This window comes from Herpailurus yagouaroundi, unplaced genomic scaffold (genome assembly GCF_014898765.1).
Source record: "Herpailurus yagouaroundi ecotype Mexico unplaced genomic scaffold, PumYag 166, whole genome shotgun sequence".
Taxonomy (NCBI): Eukaryota; Metazoa; Chordata; class Mammalia; order Carnivora; family Felidae; genus Herpailurus; species Herpailurus yagouaroundi.
Window position 1 is genome coordinate 11,754,007 of NW_024412407.1, and position 24,035 is coordinate 11,778,041.

The 24,035-nt window shown below is 43.6% G+C and overlaps 1 protein-coding gene across 5 annotated transcripts in view; it reads left to right on the top strand.

The window, feature by feature from the left end:
- The window catches only part of PRICKLE1 (prickle planar cell polarity protein 1), a 112,518-nt gene that overhangs the window by 82,729 nt on the left and 5,754 nt on the right, over positions 1-24,035 (top strand). The window contains exons 1-6 of one of the 5 annotated variants that reach the window (XM_040488400.1): positions 9,089-9,150; positions 18,989-19,174; positions 20,756-20,869; positions 21,517-21,654; positions 22,229-22,432; positions 23,716-23,902. In XM_040488400.1, coding sequence (XP_040344334.1) covers positions 19,043-19,174; positions 20,756-20,869; positions 21,517-21,654; positions 22,229-22,432; positions 23,716-23,902 — 775 coding nt within the window. In that variant the 5' untranslated portion in view covers positions 9,089-9,150; positions 18,989-19,042. Of the gene's footprint in view, positions 1-9,088; positions 9,151-9,519; positions 9,671-10,216; positions 10,320-18,988; positions 19,175-20,755; positions 20,870-21,516; positions 21,655-22,228; positions 22,433-23,715; positions 23,903-24,035 lie in introns of those variants that run through there. The other 4 variants (XM_040488399.1, XM_040488401.1, XM_040488398.1 and 1 more) reach the window with 4 other exon arrangements.

Below are 24,035 nucleotides of genomic sequence, written 5' to 3' on the forward strand. Positions count from 1 at the left end.
ATTGTGTTTTGTCTCTGAGGAACCTAACTTCCAATTTCACTGCTCCTCATTCTCCAGGGCTGATGGCATACATCTTCTATGACTTTACATTTATTTTTGTGTCTTAAAAATCCTTCAGTGTGGCCCACAACAGGCCGTTAATTATTTGGTTGTGGCTTAAAGGGTTGGGTTTGGAGCTGTGTGCGTGGGCGTCGGATCAGACAGTTGCGCACATGGAACCCCAGGTCATGCCAGTGCAGGGGGCAGTACGTCAGCATCTGACTGACAGGAGAGGAGTCCACTCCTGTGGCCTGGTTCCTGCACTTTATCCAAATCACAATGGTTGCTCCAGCAAGCCATCTTCATTATGCTCAGTCCTGTGAAATAACAGTGATGGGGAGATGGTGCTCTCAAGAAGCATCTGCTCTAGAAACAAGACCGACATACTCAAAATTGTGACAACTCAAGAGAGGGCATCGTGTGTTGTGGTCTCCATTGATCCGGCGGTCCATCATGACTGTTTCACTGAACTGTGTGGGGCTGAGCTTGGCAGGAGGAGAATGAAGGCAGTTGGGACAGCTCTTTGAAGGAGCTAGAAACACCAGAAGGTCTATTTCTCAAAAATGTGTCTCTTCCATACACTGATATTAACCAAAAGAGTGGCTCCAGCCCACCCTTATTGGTGTAGGCGCTGAGTGGAAAGGAACGCTTCTGGGTTATCTCAGAGCTGTGTGCCAATAAGAAGAAAATCACATCACTCCAGTGGATACCATTTTTTTTTATGTTTATTTGTGAGAGGGAGAGAGAATGAGAGAGAGAGAGAGAGAGAGCACAAGCCGGGGAGGGGCAGAGAGAAAGGGAGACACAGAATGGATGCAGGCTCCAGGCTCCAAGCTGTCAGCACAGAGCCCGACGCGGGGCTCGAACTCACAAACCGGGAGATCATGACCGGAGCCGAAGTCGGACGCTCAACCTTCTGAGCCACCCAGGTGTCCCATACGATTTCTGATTAGGAAAGAAAATAAGCTGTAATTTGGGTGGTGGGACTCACCTGAATTAGGTGGGAGTCTAAGGACATACAGAAGGTCCTGCAGCAGTGGATGCACAGCCTAGAAGCCCTTGCTCAGGGAACATCTCCCGGGCCCACAGCAAATCATGTCCTGAAGTAAGGTAGCCGGCAGATCACAGTGAGTGGCTGGACAGAGCCACAGAGAGGGAACAGCCAGGTTAGGCAAAGGGTCATGAAACAGCACGATATGGCTGGAAGCCAGCAGTTACAGAGTCCAGGGTCAGGTAAGACAGGTGGTGGTGATAGAGCTGGAGAAGTCCCCAGGAGCTGACATGGAGGCCTTCACTGCCAAGAAGCCGTGGAGATGTTGGGCAAACTGTGAAGAAGGGACTTTAAAGCAGGATGAAGCTGGTCGCATTTGTGGTGGTCAAGTGAAGGAGAATGACTAGAGAGGAGACGGTGTGAGGAAACGAGTCAGGCTCCTGTGGTAGCCCCGAATGGCGGTGGCCGCAGCCTCGGAGGGAGGGGGGACAGAGCCAACCGGGAAAGCTGAAAAGACACAAAGACCTGATAAGTAACGCAGTGAGGGTAGGCAGGCAGGAGGGCCTGTGATGATTGGTTGGTGGCTTACTCAGAGTATTGGTGATACCAGAATGAGATAGGAACAGAGGAGGACGTCAGGTGTTGGTGTGGAGGTAGGTGGGCACATGATTTAGAAGTTTAAGCTTTCTGGAGCGCCTGGGTGCTTCAGTCAGTTGAGCGTCCTACTTCTGCTCAGGTCACGATCTCGTGGTTTGTGAGTTCGAGCCCCACATCAGGTTCGCTGCTGTCAGCACAGAGCCCACTTCTGATCCTCTATCTCCGTCTCTCTCTGCCCCTCCCCTGCCATCCCTCTCTTCCTCTCTCTCTCTCTCTCTCTCTCTCTCTCTCAAAAATTAAAAAAAAAAAAAAGAAAAGAAAAAGAAATTTGGGCTTTCTAAAGAGATTCCAGGTTAGCCAGTTAGTGTTCCTATCAGATCTCATAAGCCAAAAAGAATAAATGACCTAAGTGATGATAAACTTCACAAGATTGCTTTAAATATTAAAACTGAAAGTTTTAACCTCAAATTAGTTGACATACTTTTTTTTTTTAAACAAATACAAATAAAGAAAAACAGAATCAATGGACTGATCGTTGAGATATAAAAAGGAGTACTGTATGTGCAAGGTCTGAGTCAGGTTCTGTGGAGAATTGAATGTGAACAAGACAGCAAATATTTATTGAGAATCCTGTATGTACCAGGCAACGTGCCTGATACACGAGGCCTGTGTATCTATCACTAAACAAAACAGGCTTCCTGCCCTTCGCCCTTCTAGAATTCAGTGTAAACTCAGTGTTGAAGAGACTACTGCTGTGAGCATAAAGGACAAAGGAAATATTAAAAGTAACTTCTATCAAAAGGCAGTTACTCATCTGGAACTACGCGATTCAAGACCAATAGAACAATGTGAATTCCAAATCCTGTCCCTGGCACAATCTAATTAAAGCTTGTAAACCAGTCTCCACCACAAAATCACCTCGCTTAAATTCCCACGGTTGCAGAAAGGGACTTGGGATCTCAGATAAGATAAAGAAATGTTATGGAAAACTTTGCTGACCTTTTTCTTTTTGGCAAGAGGCTTCTGGCTGCTTGAAACAATTCTTTGCTGACACCTCTCTAAGTTGAACACCTTGATTAATTCAGCACACAGTAACAGTGTTAAAAGCTGGCATGCCTTTGTTGGTCCAGATTCTCCCTTGAGGAAAATCAACCATTTTAGTTGGTGGAGAGTTTAAATAGCGTGAGAAAATACATAGGTTTGCAAAATAGCTTTGCATATGTAGTTCATGAAGTAAAGCAGCAAATGCTCCATAATTTTAAAATTTAAGACAAAGCAGTATCTATTATTTAGATGTTTTGTATAAAACATGAACTGCGAGATTGTAGACCCCCCACTTAACATACCAGTGTCATTTTCAATGCCATTTTGACCTTTGTAGTAGGAGTTGGGTAGTTCTTCTACATAGATTATCTTCCAACCTGAAAATCATGTGCCTGTTTCTTTCACAGTGATGGACTCTGAGCTCTTTAACACTAGGGGATGTAAATGCTGTGTTTTAAAGGTGAATATCAACAGGAAGATAAAGTTTGAGCTTAGAAATGTAAATCCTGGGCATCTGGATGGCTTATTGGGTAGAAAGTGTGACTCTTGATCTCTGGGTCATGAGTTTGAGCCCCACGTTGGATGTGGAGATTACTTAAAATAAAAAAATGTAAATCCGTCAGGTCACCTTGAGTTTGTCTCCCATGGGCAGTGAAAAGTATTTGCTATTTCAAGTTAGAGTTCACATCCAGGCTAAACTGTCGGTTCTGTTTCAAGTAAACTGTGGGAATGTGGATTCACTTAGGAATGTCCGCACCCCATCTGCCTCCCTAACCCCCACCATACACAACGGGCCGCCACAGAGTCCAGTTCCTTCACCCTCAGACACATGGTCTGGTTTTCTCTGCCCTTGACTGCTGAGGCAGCTCCTAAGCTCTTCCCATCTAGCTTCCCTGCACTGCTCTTTCTGCTCTCCCTCTAATTAGGGCATAGATACAATCACGTACCTCTTTGCTTGAACTTCTGTGGCTCCCATAGCCACTAGAGTAGCTTAAAGGGCTGCTTTCCTTTGGGCACAGTCTCCAGCCCCTCCCTTCTACCTTCCAGTCCTCCTATCACATTACCATGGGCTTACCAGGAGCTGCTCCCTCCCTTGGTCCTCAGGCTTTGATTGGCTCAACCGGGCCAGGGCCCTGTTCCCTACCCCAACTCCACTCCAGTAATTACCCTGATCAACTCCTTCTAATCCCTAAAGGCCCGGATCAAAGCTTCCCTCACCTCCACACTTCCTTGATCTTCCAGAATGGATTGATCAGCATTTCCTCCTATTCCTTTATTAGAATTTTAACCACCCCTCTACAGTAGTGTAATCACAGTGTTGCATGTTTCAAAAAATGAAACTCTTTGCCCCGCTCATCTTGTGTATTTTCCTGTGCCTTCTTTTTGAAGTAAATCAAGATACAAAGAGAATATGAAGTTTAGAATAGGAAATCCTTAACTCAAGGGGAGGGAGGAACTCGGTGTGACAGTGCGGCCCTTCAAGAGATAGCTTTTGAGTCAACCAAAGAATAGATCAGTGACTCAGCGGATGGATGCAGGAGGCCTCAGTTGGGGCAGCTTCTGAGCCAATACTTGTGAGTCCTCGGGAAGGTGGGACTGTTGCAGCCCCTTTCCAAAGTATTGTCAATAAATGCAGCAGGGATCTCACTATTAAAGTTTGTGACTGACAGGAAGATACAGGAGAGGAACTATGTGTTCATGTCTTTTCCCGTATCAACTAATAATTAAATCAGGAGCACCACTTTCGGCTTCAAGGATTTTCTTCCTTATGGTAATACCGTAGTATATTCTCTTTATTGTTTCTTAACCTGTAAAAGTTTTATTGGATCCTCATAAAAAGAAAAACGTTATAAATAGTATGAAAATACATTTATTTTACAAATGTAAATTAAAAACTGATACAGTTTCCTATAATTTGCCTTCCCTTAGAAACCATATTAATGGTTTGGTATTTATGGTTTTGGTATTTATAGTCCTCTAAATAGTTTTGCTGTGCATATACTAGCCTATAACAATGCGATCATACTACATAATGTGTCTTTATGTCTTTGATATCTTTATGTTATAGATCTGTCAGTATTTATCGGAAAATTAATTCTTCGTTCCTTAACATGTTGCTAGTGAAGTCTGAGGAATGTTTGTATTAAACCACAGATCTACAGGAGTCGAGAAAGTTGAAGAACTTAAAGTCAAGGTGCTTGAATACTAGTTTAATTATCTGTCCATGAAAACTAACACACATTTCCTGGGTGTGGGGAAGGGGCATTTCAGAAAAGGTGGGAGAGGGGGTGGGCAAAGATAGCTGCCCCGTTTTTACTGCAAGTTGTAAGCCAGAGCATGAGTGAAATGAAAGGATCTGATGATGCCCTGTTCTCCCTCCCAGCCTGGGCTGTGGACTCCAGACATGGCAGCTGGAAACACCTATCTGGCGTTAGTGTCCTAAGCAGCTATTATTGAGTTTTGAAGAGACTCAGAAAATACTAGAACTGGTGGAGGCTCCAGGAGCATCTAGCTCCTAGGTGAAGGAGCCTAAGGGCTGACCTGGAAGCCCTTGCTGGGGGGGGGGGGGGGGGGGGCGGGGGTGGGGGGGGAGGGGTAGGTATTTGTGGGAGGGGTTTGGGGAGAAACCAACCCTGAGCTTCAACGGAACACTTTCCCTTGCCTCTGTTTGTATACTGAGGTTCCTATTTTAGTTGAAAAATGGATTGTGTTCCCTCTTCCAAAGTTCTAACCATTGACCTAGCCCCAAACACTAGCATTTTTAGAAATGAAAAAAAAACCCGAATACCTTAGAGAAGTGATTTATCCCAGTGTGACAGAGCGAGTAAAATTGACAGAGAAGAGACATTTCAGTCTCCTGAGAGCCCAGCACATCAGAGTACTTGGATGGAGGAGTCACATCACTCTCAAAGGAGGTACGAGTTGGGGGAGGGGACGGACAGGAAGCTGGGAGGGTTGGAGTAGTAAATCTAAAGAGGGATTGGGTGTAGAAAATGTTAAAGAACCAGTGCTCTCTAATCACATTGCTTTAAATATAATCAAAGGGTGAAGAGAGTAATTGGAGGCCTAGAGGAACTGTAACCTATTATAAAACACCGTAATGCCTGTTAACCCTAGGAAGAGCTGATATCTGCCTTGGGGCCCTTCCCAGGGGGAAGAAGGCTCTAGAGACTCAGCTAATGGTAACTAGAATTCGCAAATATATAGTAACCCACTAGGTATACCTGTCCAATCTGAGGTACAACAGAAATGTTTAAAATTAACAAGAAAAAAAAATTTTACCTAAACATTCAGTGGTAACAAGGATGATGAATTATTATGATTATTTTTTGAAAAATGATCTCATTTTTTAAAAAATCTGGACAAGATGTAGGATCCCATAGATTGTCATCAACTCTGTTGTATGATTTTGCAATTAAAAAAATTATTTTAAAAGGCATTTTAATTAGAAATTACATCCTATATACAGGTGTTACTTGAGATTCTTTTAGTTACCTATCTCTTTATAGTCAGAACAGCCGAACTGCTGTCCTAGACCATGCTGTCAGTGAAGACTAAAGCTGTCACCCTACTTAACATTACATATGCCAGCTGCCCCTCAGATTTACTGAGTGAGATGTCACTTGATGACTATTAGAGCCCTTGGTCTCTCTTCTCTATTAAGAAACTGAGTCATTTAAATAGGCTCTTCCTAGATTTCTGACCTTTAGTTACAAATTCTTCCAAATGCCTGGGACCAAGAGCACCTCTTAACTGTTCAAACTAAAACCCAGGTCTGTTTTACAAATGAAAAAACAGAGGCAAGGAACAGAAAAGACCTTAAGGTCACTATATACAAATCCCAGGAGAACCAAGAAATAGCACCAAGGTTTGCTTTATATTTTGTCCTTTATCTCTTTCCTCCAGACCTGGTAGAGTTGGCAGGCATTTGACACACAGAGTGCTGCCTCTTTATTTCTTTGCCTTTGGCATTTTTCTGTTTTTTTTTTTTTTTTTCCCTATCATAGTCTCTTCCATTAGGACACTGTAGTTCAGTGTGGTTTTAGGTTAGAGACGGAGTTACTTGCCCAGGTATGGTGTATCTGTAAGGCCTGAGAAGAATGTCCAAAACTCATTTGTTCATTTAACTCATGTTTATTGAGCTTGTCTGCTATGTGCCAGGAGTGATTCTAGGTGCTGAGAATACAGTAGCGAATCCTGGAAGTCCCCGCCTTCTAGGGGAAGAGAAAGAAAGCAAACGTGAACAACTAGGCATATAAAAATGTCAATCAGAGCTAAGAGCTATGATGTGAATAGCGCAAACCAGAGGAAGGGATGACCTGGGGGATTAGGAACATTGGAGAAGGCCTCTTTCAGGAGGTCACAGTACAGCAGAGACCAGGATGGGATGAGGGAACCAAGTCCTGTGAATTTCTGGGCTTCCTTTCTCAGCCTCCCCTCAAGTGTGATCTGCAAGCAATGAATATTCCACCTGGCTGAAACAAAAGGGTGCTGGTTGGGGGCCTTGCTTCCCATCCTGCATAAGTTCACCCTTGCCGATAACAATGCCTTTCAGACCAGACCAAAGTCTGTTGCATTCAGTTGGAACATTAGTAAAAGCTTTTAACTCTCTCCAAAGTGCTTCAGCACTAAAAACACTGACAATAGGCAATAAAGCTGACAGTACCTGCTGAAATTGTAACAAACAGTATTTACAAATAACGGCCTTAGAGGAAGCACACTTAACAATGGCTGACATTTAATACTGATAAGTGTTGCTATCGGTTTGTGGCCTTGGCTGATGTGTAGCTGCCCTTTGAAAGCTGTTTCCGGGGCGTCTGGGTGGCTCAGTCGGTTGTGCGAACGATCATGATCTTGCGGTCTGTGGGTTTGAGCGCCGCGTTGGGCTCTGTGCTGACGACTCGGACCCTGGAGCCTGCTTCGAATTCTGTGTCTCCCTGTTTCTGCCCTTCCCCCCGCTCACACCTTTCTCTCTCTCTCTTTCTCAAAAGTGAATGAACATTAAAAAAATTAAAAGCTGTTTCAAAAAAGATCCACCTGGCTTAAAGCATTGGTCTGCTGCTACTTCCTTTATCATAATGATATGATAGTTTAGGATTTCATTTAAGTCCATAACTGACTGCACTTTTGTCCTATAGATGCTGTCAGTTGATGACGTCCCTGAGGAAGCCCAAACAGAATGAAATAGGAAAAAGGAAATCTGCCCTAGGTCTTCACGGCTAATTTCACAGGTCCAGGGAGGAAAGTGGTAACCTTGGAAGTCCTCCATCCACCCTCCGCAAACCCCCAGACAACCTGAGGGCCAGAGCAGCTCTATATCACACCTGTTGAGAAACAGCCTTCAAAACTGGACCCTGAATTGGCCAAAAGAGTCTATTTGAATCACAAATCCTGTTGTTTGAAGCGGTATTTCCAAATTACTCTACCAACAGAGCCACAAATTTTTTGTCTCTGCCACTTTAAAGCAATAACTTAAAAAGGGAGCTTCTCGGCAGCTGCCATGCTTTAAGGCAGAGATAACAGAAACTGGCTACGGAGTTGTTGGCTGCTCTATTTATGGCAACGTGTTTGTGTATTTTTAAATCACAGTTACAATGGACTATTGTTCAGTTGAATAATACTGTAGAAACATATATGTTACAAATCACTCTCCCAAGGAATCCTGGTGGTTCAAGGATTCTTTTTTTTTTAATCTTAATAAAAAGGTAGGATACCTAAGGAACCAGTGACCATTTTAAGTTGCTTTTATTTAACAGCACTTTATAAACTGACACAACTCTTAAGTATTTAAATAATGCATCTTTCTCTCTTCCTCCCTTGGCATTTTATCACCTTGTGATAAGACTATTGTAGATATTAAAACTTGTGGTTCAGAAGAGATCCATACCTCAGGTGCTGATTATACTAACCTATCATTTCTTTTTTGGCTTGCTTTGAGGCACTGTTTTTGCTTCTTTTGGTCCTTTCTGTAGACAATTAATGCCAAGCTTCACTTTCTTTCAGTGTATCTAGAAATAGCTCAGAAACAAGATTGGCCTTTTAAGTGTGAGGCACCTTCTTGTGTTTGAATAATGATATTCACTTAACCTGTTTGTAAAAACTCTTACTCATGTACTTGATTAAGTATATCCCAAGACCCGGCACCATTTCTTTTGCTGTTATTTACCGATAAAAATAAATCTCCTGCGCTAAGCAGTAGGAATCACTGCGAAATGCAGGAAAAGTCCGAAGAAGAGAATTCTCATGTTAATGAGTCCTTCCAAGTGAGAACTTGGTGAAACGTGCCATTTGCTGACATCATGTTTATGGGGCTGAGTGGAGATGATTTCTTTAAGAGGTGGCCTTGCATAATTCTCCTAGCGTTTTGTGGCCCGCGCGTGCACCTGCGGGAGGGGGAAGTTTACATAAGCGGCCTGGGGTATTTGCATTTCAGCTGCTCCTCTCACTAGGGCTCCTGGGAATGGAGCGGGCGGACGGAGGTAAGGGGCTCCAGCCGCGAGGCTGGCCAAGTGGGTGGGTAACTTTTCGAGGAATAATGTGCGCGCAGGACCTCGTGGAGACCTGCCAGGGGCACGGTCAGCAGTGACAGTTCCTGGAAAGCGGGCGGCCGCGAGACCAGGCTGGGCAGGCGCCTCCTGCGGACGGGAGCCGGGAGCCCAGCAGGGCTGCGATTGCGAGCTGGGAGGCCGGCCTGCGGCGCTCCTTAGGAGGGTGGGACCAGCAGGAAGCGAAATGGTTACTTTTTTAAATGCGGGCTCTGGTTACTTTTGAAGCTCGCCGGCCGCGGGCGCAGAGCGGACACTGGGATTTTTCTCTCCCGGGTGGAGGATTCTGGAGGAACGCAGAGCTGGGGGGTGGGGGATGCGGTGGCCTGGACGAGGCGACTCAGACACGGGGGAGCAGAGTCGGCGACGCTGGCGGGGACAGAGGGTCTCCGGGGAGCTAAGGGACCTTTTTGCAGCCCTCCCCCCACCGCGGCTGGTTAGGGAGCTGCAGCCGGTGAGGATCGCCGCCTTGCACCGAAAGGGGGCTCACGGGGGACAGCCGCAGGGGCCGGGGGTGCGTCAAGGAGGAGCGGGGGCGGCGGCGACCCCTAGCCAGCCGGTCAGGGCCGGTGCTGAGCCGCGACAGGGGGTGCGGCCCGCCGCGGTTTAACCGGGGCCCCGCGCTCGCCGCCCCCGCCCCTCCGTCCCCGCCCTGCTAGGGTCTCCTCCGGAAACGGGTGGACGAGGGTGACCTCCTGGAGGGCACTCAGCCCCGTTTTCCTTCGGGAACCTCCCTGCGCCGGGCCGCCAGCTTCGGCAGGACGCGGAGCGGTGGGCGCCTAGGGCGCGCCGAGAGGCTCCGCGGATTCGCGGGCCGCGGCGGGTGCCGGGAGGGGCCGCAGGCCGCGTTCCACCCCGCGGTTGCAGGTGGGGAGCCGCGGTCTGGCCCCGGGGCTCGATGGCAGCCGGGCGGCGGGGACTGGACGCCGAGGGCCGCGGGGGTGCGCGCGTCACCGTGCGCCCGCCGAGAGGGGCTTCTTGTTGGAAGTTGGGGGGTAGAATCCGGGACCGGCGGCCACTCGGTATCGCCGTCAAGCCGGGGGGCGAGTGCTCTTCCTTGGAGGGGACGCTGCGCAGAGGCGCCGCGAGACTTTCCGCTGGAGGTGGGTCAGGGGGTTCGCAGGCGACTGTTGTGGCCCCTGGGAAAGGGGAGCTGTTCTCTGCGGGCCTGGCGTCGGCGCCCAGGACGGGCTCGCTCGCTGCCGCTGGGTCTGGGGCTCGGCCTCTGGGCGCCGTAGCGGGGAGGCGGGGAAGGGGCCGGGTGGTGGGGGAGAGGGCCGCGTCCCACCCGCGGCTCGGGGCGCCCCCTTGCGGCCCGAGCAGCCACGGCCGCGCGGAGGGTAGGGCTTGCGGGGCGCCGACGCCTGCTGCAAGCTGTCTCTTCCCGGTGCGGGCCTGGGTTGACCCAGCGGAACCCCCACAGCCATCACTCGCAGCCCTATCCAGAATTAGCCTGCTGAATTTTCCCGAAGAAGGGTGACATCCTTTCCCTCCGGCTCCCCTCCCGAACCCCTTCTTAAAAAGCTCAGGTTTTCACATTAATCTATGTCAGTATAAACCAGGCTATGTGTGGAATTTGTTTTTACAACTCGAGTCTTGTGACTTCTCAAACACTTTCTTGAAGTGTTTTCTCTGGAAACTTGTTTCAAATGAGTGCTGTAAGTTTCACAAAGAGGAGTGTTGTTCAGGAGCCAACAGGTGACGGGGTGAAACCTGAGTCTGTGTGTACATTGGAGTCAAGTCTGGCTGCCGTTTCCTTGGGCCGCCGTTGAAAATAGAAATTCAAAAAATCAATAGGAGACTGACTGGAACACGATTTGCGAAAAATATCTGCGTCCCCCATTATGGAAATTAACTAGTCCATTAGAGCCGTGCCTTGCGTGGTCCGCGGCACACCCCAGCATGCGTTTTGGATTTTGTCTGTATATACCGGTTTACAGCCAAAAAAGTCTGACCCCAGAAGCGTCGCTCTGGCAAAGGACCATGCTTTGTCATCATGTTTCCTCCTTTTGTTAGGCAGTCTGTCTTACTGTCGTGGAATGTATTTGTGCATGAAATTAGAATGCTTTGAAACCCCGCAGCGTTCCACATTTCCTCTTGGAAAAATGGATAGCTTCTTGGCAATTGGATGGTACATGACAGGCCACTCAGCTGTTGGAAAATGTACAAGTTGGAGGGAGGTCTACCTGGAAAATACAGAAAATGCCAAAGGGCACATGGCCTAATGCCACTAATTGCTGGTATGAAGTTCTTTTACTAATGTTTGATGAAGCAGTGCCGTTGGATACCTTCATTATGTTTTTATTTTACAGTTATCTCAACAGTTCGTTTCAACAGAAATAAAAGTGAATTGGGCCCTGAACTTTCGTCTTTAGCAGACAATAAGCATTGCGTACTCTTTGTGTGTGTGAAAACTTTAAAGAGATAACAGTTTAGGATCTCTACTATGAAATTCAAACTTTGGTTATCATAGTTTTGATACCTATGGTGACTACAGGTCTTTCTGGCTTTTTAAAAGTCTCCATAAACAAGGGGATACCTATATCCACAGGGTTGTGTATTTTGTGTGTTGAAAGGAACAGAAGTGTTAAGGGTTTTTGTACTACCAAATTAGTCTGTAGTTAAATTTAATCCACCTGCATATTTAGCCTGAAGAGTTAGAGTAGCTCTTGAGTGGTTATGTGTGATCTGCATCTTTTATGTGCTAAGGCCTTGTTAACAAGCAGTTTAACAAAGAAGTTGTTAAGCAGTTTGTGGCCCTCAGGATGACACTTAGCAGCAGGGGACACCTAGGGAATGTTAGCCCAACTGAGTTCACAAATCAGTATCTGTTCTGGGTTTTGGTGATCAAAGGATTTCTAACTTCCCTGGGGATGTTCACACAAGAAATACCTTTTCGTAGGGACCCTGCAATGCCATGGTAATCTTCACATAGGAACTAGAGTGGAATTTGGGAGAAGTGTTTGTAAATTAGGGGTATGACCTTAGACTTCGTATTCAATGGCAGGGACTGAAAATTATTCTGTTTTCCATTTGCATGATTTTGATTTGATTTGGTGACTTAGTCCAAAAAATGATTAATAATAGGAACCATACCAGAACTGATGTACAGTTATAACCTCAATGTGTATCTGATTGAACTCCTTCTCCCCAACCCTCTCAAATCCTCATTCCCTCTGACTTGCCAGTGTAGTATTTCTGTTTTAGTACATCATCTTTCAGTCACCTAAGACTATCTTTGACCCAGATCCCCCCCTTCCTATTGGTTCCCCAAGCCACCATGTTTAGGCTCTCTTGGGAACAGTAGACAAATAGGCCCCTCCCAGGTTCCTGTTCTCTTTCCTGACCATCACTGTAGTATTAATTTTCTTTAAGACCAGCAGTGGTACTCTGCTCACATGCCTTTTGTCTTTTCCCATTGCCTTTAGGGTTAAACACAAAGTCAGATGCCTGATCTTTTTAATTCTTGAAAGCGTCATTCAGTGCCGTCATTGCCATCTATTGTTGCTTCTGTCTTCCAGCAAAACTCTCGACTCTTCACTGCCTCTGGACCTTCATATACTGTGCTGACTTATGAAACTTTTTAGGGAAAAGTAGTAAAGGCTCGTTTATGTATATGTAAAAGTCAACCAAAATAATACTCCTTAGCTATTCTGGAGGCAGCATGTAAGTGCAGTAGAAAATAAATGATCCTCAAATGACCAAAATAGCATAGCAAAATAATAGAGCTGCTTTTAATTTGCATAATACCTTCACATTTTGTGTATTATCTTATTTAACCAGTGATTACTTCCAGAAGGAATGTGTAAGCCCTTGTTCATAGCGTAATGATTCTATATACGTCTAGATGAATTTTTTCAAATTACAGTTGCCAAATTTGCAGAACATTGAAAGCAAAATACTAAAAAAGATTTAGAGGTTGTTGGTTGTGGGCAAAGGAAAAAGGCTACTTACTTTATAAGAGACTAAAGTAGCAAGAATTCAGAATCTGTCATGAATGCAGGGAGGGAAAAACCTATAAAAAGTTTGTGAACCATCTTAAAGCCTTGGGGCCATGCAATTCCACACATCAGCTCTACACTGTGAGGTAGCCCTAAACTTGTGTTCCAATTGAGGAACTAGGTTCCGGGGTCACATCCAGCTAAATGACTAGATTGGATTCCTGAAGCCAGCGTTCTTTCTATTGTTCGTTTTCTGTTCAGAATGAAAACAAATGATCAGTCAAAGGCTAACTCACATATAATTTACACACACGCACTCAAGAAAACAAGGAAATGTATAATGGAATTTGGAAATATTCTTACCATGTTAAATACATTTTCTTTTTTAAGTTCTAGCTTTTAATGGAATGAAGTCAATTGCCTCTTTGTGGTATTTCCTAGAACCACTCAATAATGGATGGAGTAAATGAATGTCCAAAGTAAATTTCACAAGGAACCCCTCCTTATATCACTGTTGGATGGATGAGACCATACTCTGATTGGGGGAATAAGGGCCACCTTACAGCCAGTTATATATTGGGTTCTCACCATTGTTGCTCTACTAAGACACCTGGAAATACCCTGCCATGCTCTGTAGACGATTATGCATTGTGTGCGTGCGCAGGCATGCTGGTATTGGAGATTTTGTTGTGAGGACTGGTTAGAAGTTGATCCCAAGGGACTTGGGAATGGTGGCTGATAGTTTGTCAAAACCGTTTGCCCTTCAGGAGGCTACAGAACCTCCAGAACTCAAAAAGAAGATGAAATTCCCATGTCAACCTTTGTCTTGGCTATTAACGTGTTCTTATTCTGGATGTTGCTGGTCAGTTTCAAGAAAAATCTGTGTAGTCAGAGTGGAAATAACAATGCCAATTGACACAGTCAGTAGTAATTTTAATTCTTTATATTCGTATAATTCCTTTCTTCTTTAAAACTTTCACCTACTTAGACCATCTTTGTAAGGAAAATAGTTACAATAAAGAACAAGGCCCCATTGCGTTTGGTGGTTTGCCAAAGGTCTGAAGAGTTCAGGGCTGGGTTTACTGAATGCTGAAGCCCAGATCCCATTCCTTTACGTATTGCTCTGTCCCTTGGGTCAGATGTTCTCTTGACAATTATATGATGATTGAGAAGTCCTACATCTGCGAACTGTTTGAGTTTTTTTTTAATGGTGAGAAGTAACTAACTATTTTGAAGGAAGAAAGGAGAAAAGGAGAAAGAAGGGAAATGAAACTCTTCCACCTTCTGTTGTTTGGCTGGCTTGGAGCATCCCCATGATAGTCCTTGTCTTCGTAAGAAAAAAGTATCTCATTTCTCTCTACCCAACCTTGGGCTTTCTTCTCGTCTCCCTTGTCCATTCCCTTTTCTTCTTTTTGTCATTCGTCTCCTTGAGTCTTCTTTCTAGTCTGCTTTTAGTCCTCTCTTTAAAATAGTACCTGCAAATAACTCCTTACCAGCTGTAATTTAATCCAAGTATCTGTTCTCTGTGCTTGACCTCAGTGCCATCTTCTACAGTGCTGTTAGCTCTTAAAGGTGTTGCTCCCTCTACATGCTTCCTTGACGGTCAAACTCTGGAACCTGAACAAACCCATTCCTGAACATCGTTCTACTTTTTTCCCTGCATTGTTATGAAGAGACTTTGGAGAGGTGGGGCCCTTCCAGATCCATTTCCTTAACAGGGTCAAACCTAGCACAGAATTACTTAATGCATAATTGTCATTCACATGTTATTAAGTTCATTCAGTTACAGCATTTCACTACCAGTACAATAAACCTTCCTCAGAATAATCACAGAATACTAAGTTATTTTGGCTTTTTACTCTGTTGATCTCCAGTATCTAGCACCGTGTCTTGCATATAGTTTTTTTTAATAAACATTTAAAAAATATAACACCATATTTAAAACTTAGCTGTGGTTAGGTAAGAGGATGTTAAAAATCTGCACTTCCGTAAGGCTCCCACAAAAGTGTGTGTATGTGTTTGTGATCATGAGGAGGAGAATGGTGGTAAACCAGATGAAGCAAAATGCAAACACTTGATGAGTCTGGGTAAAGGCTACAAAGGGCTATTCCAACTTTTCTGAAACTTGAAATTATATCAAAATAAAAATTTACAAAAATTAAGTACAAAATTAATAAAGGACAGGGCCACTTTTGCCCATCTAAGTGTGGTTGTTCAAAAAAAAAATGTTGAAAATTTTCTGTATCATAATTCCAACTTTCGATAGTTCTATTCCTGTTATAATTCAACTCATTTGTAGACCTGATTTGTGTCTGTATTTCACATGATCAACCTAGAGACAATACCTGGAAATGAAATTAATTAAATCTTTCTGTCAGATCTAATTCACACATGGTTTCGTGTTTGTTCTAAAAGGTGGTATTTTGGCAGACGAGACAGAACCACATTTAGATGTCATTAGGAAGATCCTACATCATGACCCAGAGCATAAGTAATGGCCACGTCCCCCTCTTTCTTTGTGCTGTCACGCATTTTCAATACAGTAAATGTAAATGCCTACATAAGGTGTATTTGGGAGATCATGTATTTTTGTTTAAGTTTATTTTGCGAGAGTGAGAGCAGAGGAGGGGCAGAGAGGAAGAAAGAATCCCAGGCAGGCTCTGCACTGACAGCACAAAGCCTGACGCGGGGACTGAGCTCATGGATTCGTTAAGACCATGCTCTGAGCCGAAATCAAGAGTCAGATACTTAACCGACTGAACCACCCAGGCGCCCCTGTGAAATGTTTTTATTTATCGTTTTTATTACTTTAACATTTTATAGTGCAAGAACCATGATCAGCAGTCACCTGCTTTCATATGACACAGTTTGAGAAAATGATATACTTAAGAATATAAGGGTCTACTGACACAAGTAATTTTTTAAAAGAGAAAAATCCATATTCAGATTTTTGTGTTATCAAGTAAAGGTCATGCTATGTAACTTTTATTATTTTAATTTTTTTTGTCAGCTCTGAGACCTTCCCAATGCATGTAATGTTTTGTCATTTTATTATCTTCTGATAGAAAGCAAAAAGAGGCTCTCTCCAGAGAATAAACTCTGAACCCACAGCTCATGAGGCTGGTGAATTTTTATAATCCTTTTTCACTGTGTGCTTTCCTTGAAGTGCCTTTTCTGGGCAAAGTGGACTGTCTCCCTACATTCAGTCATTTGTCATGACTGATGCAGTAGCGGTACTAACTGGCCACAGCAAAGGGGAACCGGCTTCGTCAGGTTCCACCTCTAGGAGGCAGTGTGGGGTTAGAGGTTTAAGATCACAGGCCAAGTTCTAAGGCCACTGTGCCTTTGGACAGTTGTCCTGTGACAGTTCGTTCTGAGGCTCCGTCTTCCCCGCTGTGAATTGAGACACGCCCTCATTGGGTTGCTCCATATGATAATTAAATGTCATAACACTAATCCCACCAGGAATCAGTTAGCTGTCAGAATGCCAACACATAAAACTGAAAGCCTTGCCTGTGATAACTCGTGTCCCTTCACTTGGACCCTTCACATTGTTGATGGTCGACAGTCCTCAGTGTAGTGTGTAGAGAGGCTGGGACGAATATATGGGAGTTGTAGTTCAAGGCGTGGCCTCCCATCTAGATTGGGAGGAGGTGGATTGTGTCATTTAGTGCTAAAGTTGATTTACCTTGATTGGGATGGCAATTTACTATACATTTTTTTGCAAAAGGCTAATCTAGGAATATAGCTGTAAAAGTAATTCAGATCTTTGCTAGTCTGCGTCTTTGTGCTAGCTTGGAAAATCCATGGTTTGTCTTAAATTTGTGTTTTCTCTTGTTTTATATTAGTATTTAATAGGTTCTTGTTAATATTTATGCTTTTTGTAAGTTTCTGCAGTGCAGGTACCTTAGTGTCTCCTTCCTCAGCCAGATTTGGGAAGGACCAAATATATATATTTCAATATTCAGGTTAAAATTGCATTGAAGGTTCCCAGCCCCCCTGCCCCCGTTCTCCTGGTGGGGATTTTTGAGTTACTAATTAAATTCTTAACCTCTAGTTCTCTTCCTTTGACATGTGGGAGTTGCTTTTTCCAAAACAAAAGGGAAAGACTAGATCCAAGAAATTTTCTGACTTTCATTAACACATCCTTTTTTTACGGAGGGCTAAGAGGAATGTGCCTGTTTAGAGAGCCTTTCTTAAGTCAAGATGGGAATGAATTGCACCTGTGTGAAATGACGACTTGTTTAAAAGGTCGTAACCTCCCAATGATAGTGGAGGAAATGAGTTCATCTTTACTTTTTGTTCAGGGTGAAGGAAAAGTTAAACTAATAGTTGAAATAATATCTGCCTACTGTATGGCGTCGCTCCTTCTTCTAACAACGATTTGTAGCCCTTGGATGTTTGGCCTTCCATTTGTTAACTGTTGCAATTTTAATTTATGTCCTTTGATTTATAAAAGAAAAAGTGTACGTTTTAATAATTGGGTTGTGAGAGGTAACTTTCTGATACTGTAGAGTTGGGTTTGACATAGTGGCTGAGAAAGGACTTCCTCTCAGGCAGGAGTGTGCTTAGGGTTCACTGCCTTTCCTACTTGTTTTAGCAAGAGAGAGAATTTTTTAAGGCAGAACAATTTTTGGAAGTCTGATGAGTCAGGCGCGTAGTGTGACTGTACTCTCTGGCTTTCAGCTGTGTAACCTTAGGTGAGTGATTGAACTTCCTGAGCCTTGTTTTCTTTAAATTGAGGTCAGGCTAATTATGTTGTTTTTGTTTTTGTTTTTGTTTTTGTTTGGTGGAGGGAGAAGGAAAGGGGCAGGTATAAAACAAGCTGCATCGATTCTGAAAAGTCTTGTATCTTTTTTTCTTAGTGCCTTAGGATGAGGGATGATGTTTAAGAATCAACAGAAATTTAACAAGGAACTTAAACGCCGATAACAAAGTTCCTGGGCTGTAGAGCAAGAGACCCCTGTGTTAACACCTTTGCAGCCCTTCCCTCTGAGGAAGACTTTTCATCCAGAACTGGATTTACATCTTACCTTGCCCAGTAGCTGGCTGCTAGCTTGTCACACATAGTAGGTGTGACTTTTCAATGAATGCCTGCTGGTAATGCAATTCCACACTAATAGTCAGCTAGCAGGATTTTATTTTAGCCTCGCGCTTGGATTCAATTACTTTTTGTTGAAGGAACTCATTAATGAACTGTCTGGCAGACTTTGGCCCATTGATACTAAAGGCTTTTGGATTGAATGTGCTATATTAAGGATTCAACTGCTATTTCTAGTCAGGGAGTAGACTTGATTAGAAACCAGAAATCTGAGCAGTCTGCCAGTGGACCCACTCTGTGCAGGCGGCAGTAAATGGCTGGGATTAGGAGACCCGGGAGCAGGGTGGGGTCTCGGGAACACAAAGCAGCAGGCAGGGCAGGAGGCGGTGCCATCTCTGACACTTCTTCCACTCTTGGGACTTCACAGGATTTCATTTGTGGGAAAGTTAGAAAGTCAACAAAGCAGTTTCTTGAGAACCCTTCTAACGAATAGCGTGTTAGAGGCGCTTGTTAAAGGCAGCTGGAACTAAGCTAGTTTTGGTGGCATCTTCTGAAATGCTAAGTTGTTAAGGGGGCTGCTTCCAAATTGTGTAACTCTAGATGCGCAGTTTTGGTGGGCCTGGGGGTTGGGGGGTGGCGACACTGGTAACTTGGTGACTAGAAATGGGTAACTAGTTACTAGAAAACCAGGCCCAGCTGTGTGTAAACAGCATTCCATACAAGTTCCTGGAGGGCAAGAGTAGTGCCTTCAGGTTTTAATTTCTTTGCTTTTTCCCTATATTGTCCACAGCAGCCATTGTTTGATGTCCTGTGACTGAGAAACCGGCCTTTTCACTTCAATATTATGCCTTTGGAGATGGAGCCCAAAATGAGCAAGCTTGCCTTCGGGTGCCAGAGGAGCTCCACATCTGACGACGACTCTGGCTGTGCCCTGGAGGAGTATGCCTGGGTGCCCCCAGGCCTGCGGCCAGAGCAGGTGGGACCTCATCACTCCATGTGCTCTGTTTACCAGCAACATTTCAGATTTTTTTTGAGAAATGCTAAAAAATGTACAGACCATTCCTACCATTACTGACACGCTATGCTATCCTCCTTTGTCCTTGCTCTCTGGGTAGTATAAATTTTTGCTTTTGAAGGGCATATTTCATTTCTTCGATCTTGGGAGAGAGTGAGAGGAATTTAAACTTTTTGAAGACATCAAGTAACAATAGAAAGGTAATGAAAGGAAAGAGGAACATTTCCATGCCAGCTCTGAGCAATGCTTTTGCTTTGGAAGAGATGAGAAGTACAGAGCTGTAAGAAATCACCTGAAGTGTTATTGCTTAGACGTTTGACCTTTGATAACCTGACACATAAAAGAATCTGTCACCACAGAGTGTATTGCCAAAAAAAAAAAAAAAAAAAAAAATTTGATGCTTTGTTTGTATTGTTACTTTAAGATGAGAATATTGTATATGCAGAGTTTTATTTCCTCAATATCCTTATAATGATGAACTTACTAAAAATTGCTGGTGACAGATGCAGGTGAAGCCATAGTTTGAAATAAAAGGTCCCAGCTGGGTGTATGACTGCTCCTAAGTTATGGGGGTTTCCTGCATGGTGGGAAACTTTTCTGAGGAATAGGGGCTCCCTACTCATCCTGGCACAGTACCCGGTGCACATGGAACTGGTATTCAGTAAGCACTCCTAACTGTAAAAGCTTCTGTGGCTGACGCAATGGGGAGGGAGGGTGGTGTGCTGGCACACTGGTTAGGAAAGCAATATTTTGACTACTTACTAGCAGAAAACCCCTTCTTTCAGCTTATGATTGGGTAGGTTTTATGTGATAGAAAGATAAACTGAAGCAGACAAGCCCCTAGTTCCCTGATCTTTTCCCCTCAAACCACCTTGATTCTCAGCACTGCAAAGTACTCTACATGCATTAAGGGATATACCTTGAAATACCATGGGGGGGAAAAAAACAGAAATGGAGTTCTCCTTTCAAAGTGACCTCAGTACAGCTCAGTATGGCCCCCCTCCAGTTTCCGTGGGGAAACGGACTCCAGGTATTTAGAAAATAACATCCATGGAAGCAAAGAAAGCTGATGCTTGAGAGAACCTGATAAGGGAGAGTTTACACAGTTTAACAAAACAGCTTTTGTCTCTGTGACGTGTAAAATTCAGAAGGCAAATTGAGTGTGCTTGTGTAGTGTCTGGGTTTTGGGCGGCGTCACACAGCCTGTGTGGTCATATGCAGCACTCACCCGGCATTCTTTCTTGGCTGACCCTAGGGAGATAGGCTGAGGAATAGTAGCATTAAGTGTGCACATTTTATGGTGCATAATTTATGATGCCCCTAATTGTCACTACAAATTACATTCCTGAAGAGCAATTTAGCAGCTGGATGCTAGCTATCTGAAGATTTGCAGTTCTGCTGAGTTGGCTCAGCTGGTCTTCTCATTAGCTACAAGAGGCCAAACCCTGTACCTAAAGAGAAAGGTAACTTTCTAAGATGGAATGTAAGCTAAGATGTTCACTTCCGGTATGCTGATATCCTTGTTTTTCATCTCTTACCCAGATCCAGCTCTATTTTGCTTGCTTACCAGAGGAAAAGGTTCCTTATGTTAACAGCCCTGGAGAGAAACATCGAATTAAACAGCTCTTGTACCAGTTGCCGCCACATGATAATGAGGTAAAATAACAGGAAGCAGCCTAATTTAAAGAAAAAAAAATACACCCTAAACATTGAGCTGCCTCTCATAAACCCTACCTCCTCACTGGCCAGGGCTCTTTTGCCTTTCTTCAGTTAAAATTTGCCTTGAGAATATAGCTTTCCATTCTTTGAGAGAGAAAAGGGTGTCAGTGCAATAAACTTAACAACAAGTTGTTTTTTATAGTGTTTGCAGCCACCCACCACTTATCAGGAACCTATAAATTCCTGAGATTTCCCTGCCCCTTCATCTAGAGTCAGTGCTTTCTGGTAGTTAGGGCTGGCCCTGCAGTGGAGTGCCTGTAGAATGGAGAGTGAAAGTGGCAATTAACAAGTTTAAACCTTTTGTAGAAAGGTTAATGTCTTCCAGTTTTTTTAAGTGTCTCTGATAAAAGTTTAAACACTCCTTATTTTTTTAAAAAAAGATCCTTCAAATTGCATTTCCCTTTTGTTGGAGAGGCTATAAGATTTGATGTCATTTTAAAGGTACAGTGCCATTTTTAAATTGGGGATTTATGGGGCAGGCCAGTTAAACTTGCTCTTTGCCGAAACTCTAACCCTGGAAATACTGAATTGGTGAGGGAGACTGGGTGCTCCAGGGTGGTGCTTCTGTTTTCTTCTCTCTGAAGGTGCGGTATTGCCAGTCGCTGAGTGAAGAGGAGAAGAAAGAATTGCAGGTGTTCAGTGCTCAAAGGAAGAAAGAAGCACTAGGAAGAGGAACGATTAAACTTTTGTCCAGAGCAGTGATGCACGCCGTGTGCGAACAGGTAGCACTTTCCAAGGATGAGTAGTAGCTCGTGGTAGTGATGTGGATGGAGTATGGTTGGGGGTAGGTGACCGGGCCAGCACAGGTGTGGGCCCTAAAAGCCTCCAAAACATAAAAGGCAGCCTAGCTTTTTATTAAGTGGACATTAATGTTTATAAATGACAGGGGGAGTCAGTATGCCCTTGTGTAAACATCAGGTGAAATCTGGGCATGGAGAGAGGTGCTGGGGTACACCCACTGTTCAAAACTGCAGAAACAGAATGAAGACGTTCAGACACTTCCTGGCTCAGAGCAGGAAATGTATCCAATAGGAGGCTGGCTCAGGAAAAGGATTCTTCATGTGACTTGGATGAAACCATTCTTAGAAACAGTCTAGTGTGGTAGTATATCTGAGGCATGTTCATTCCAGTTAAGAATCAGAAATAATCCAGCATTAAAGAGCTATTTAATCACTAACAGGAGGGGCCACAAATAAAAGCTTTCTTGACAAAATGGAATTTAGTGTAAAGTAGGAAAGGCTGAGCATCCAGTTCTTAAAGAAGGATCATCTAAATTTCAAATCCTTTTGTTTTTAGTGTGGGTTGAAGATAAATGGAGGTGAAATTGCAGTGTTTGCCTCTCGTGCGGGCCCTGGAGTGTGCTGGCACCCTTCCTGTTTTGTCTGCTACACGTGCAACGAGCTGCTGGTCGACCTCATCTATTTTTATCAGGATGGAAAAATTCACTGTGGCAGGCACCATGCTGAACTGCTCAAACCACGGTGTTCAGCATGTGATGAGGTAAAAAAAAAAAAAAAAAAAAAAAGTTTATCCCTTAACACTGGAAAAAATAAGCTTCTAGTAAGCCAGTATTCCACTGTTCACATCTAAGCAAAATATAAATATCTCCTGCTTTTGCTGTCTAGATATTTTTAAGATAATCTTGTACATTCATATAATGGAATAATATGCAGCTAATAAAGAGAAGGCAGCAGGTGTGTTTGTGCATTGATAAGTAGGATGTCCTTGATGGATTGTGGGAGAAGAAAACCAGTTGCAAGAATATTAAGTAGTAGATAATCTTCTTTTTGTTAAATAAAGGGAGAGTAAGTCGGGATTGTGTATATATCTGTATACACTCAGAACTAGTATGGAAAGACATACACTGAGTTAACAGTGGTTACCCCTGGGGCATGTGGGAAGGGATGGTGGTGTGAAAGGAATTTTTTTTAAGCTTTTTATTTTAAAGTAATTTTAGATTTACAGAAGACTTGAAGAGATGACAGAGAGTTCTGTAGACCCTCTCCCAGCTTCCCTTATTGTTAACATCCTACCTAGCCATGGTATATGCATCAAAACTAAGAAATTAACATTGGCATAATACCATTACTACAGACTTTATTTAGATTTCCAGTTTTTCTGCTAGTGTCTCTTTTCTATTCCAAGATCGAATCCAGGGTACCTTATTGCATTTATTCTGTATCTCCTCAGTCTCCTTCAATCAGTGACAGTTAACTTTCAGTGCTTACTTTTATACATTTATGTTTTTAGTTTTTTTCAATAATATGCAATTTGAAATTTCTTTGAAACCAAAATTATAAAAAATAAAGTCTTTAATCTGGAGATGACCACCGGGTCAAATGAAACATTATCTACACGTGCTGTTCACACAGCACAGCATCTGGATAGCTGTAACTGCTGATTCTGCAGACATTTTTATGAGTTTAGTATCAAAATACAGACTACTAAATTATTTCAATGTTAATGTATTCTTTGCCAGATTATGCCAACAAAGTGTGACTGGAGAGCAAAAATATGACCAAATGAATGATCTCCTACGTAAAAATCTGTTTTTTGTTTTAAGTTTAAGCAAGCACTGAGTTTCTCTTTTTCAACATTTTCAATTCATGCTTTTATTTCATATCTAAATCAAGTAAGATGTGAGCCTGAGGCTATAAGAACCTAGGTTAGCTAGTTAAGTGATTTCTTTAAGAGCCAGTGTCTGTCAGTTGTCCAGAAAACATGCAGTTAATTGGCCTCTAGAAGAGCTCACCATGATCTTTTCATCCCATTTCTTTTTAAAGATAATTTTTGCTGATGAGTGCACAGAAGCTGAGGGTCGCCATTGGCACATGAAACACTTCTGCTGCCTTGAGTGTGAAACGGTCCTGGGGGGACAGAGATACATCATGAAGGATGGCCGCCCATTCTGCTGCGGCTGTTTTGAGTCTCTCTATGCAGAGTACTGTGAGACCTGTGGGGAGCACATCGGTAAGTGTGTAGCCGGCCTATGATTGTCCAGTCTCTGTGTGGGCTTGTTTTGTAGAACTTACAGAGGCATGTACAGATCTTAAATGTTTTAGTTTGAGGAGTTTTGACAATGGATATGTAGTCAGCTGTCATT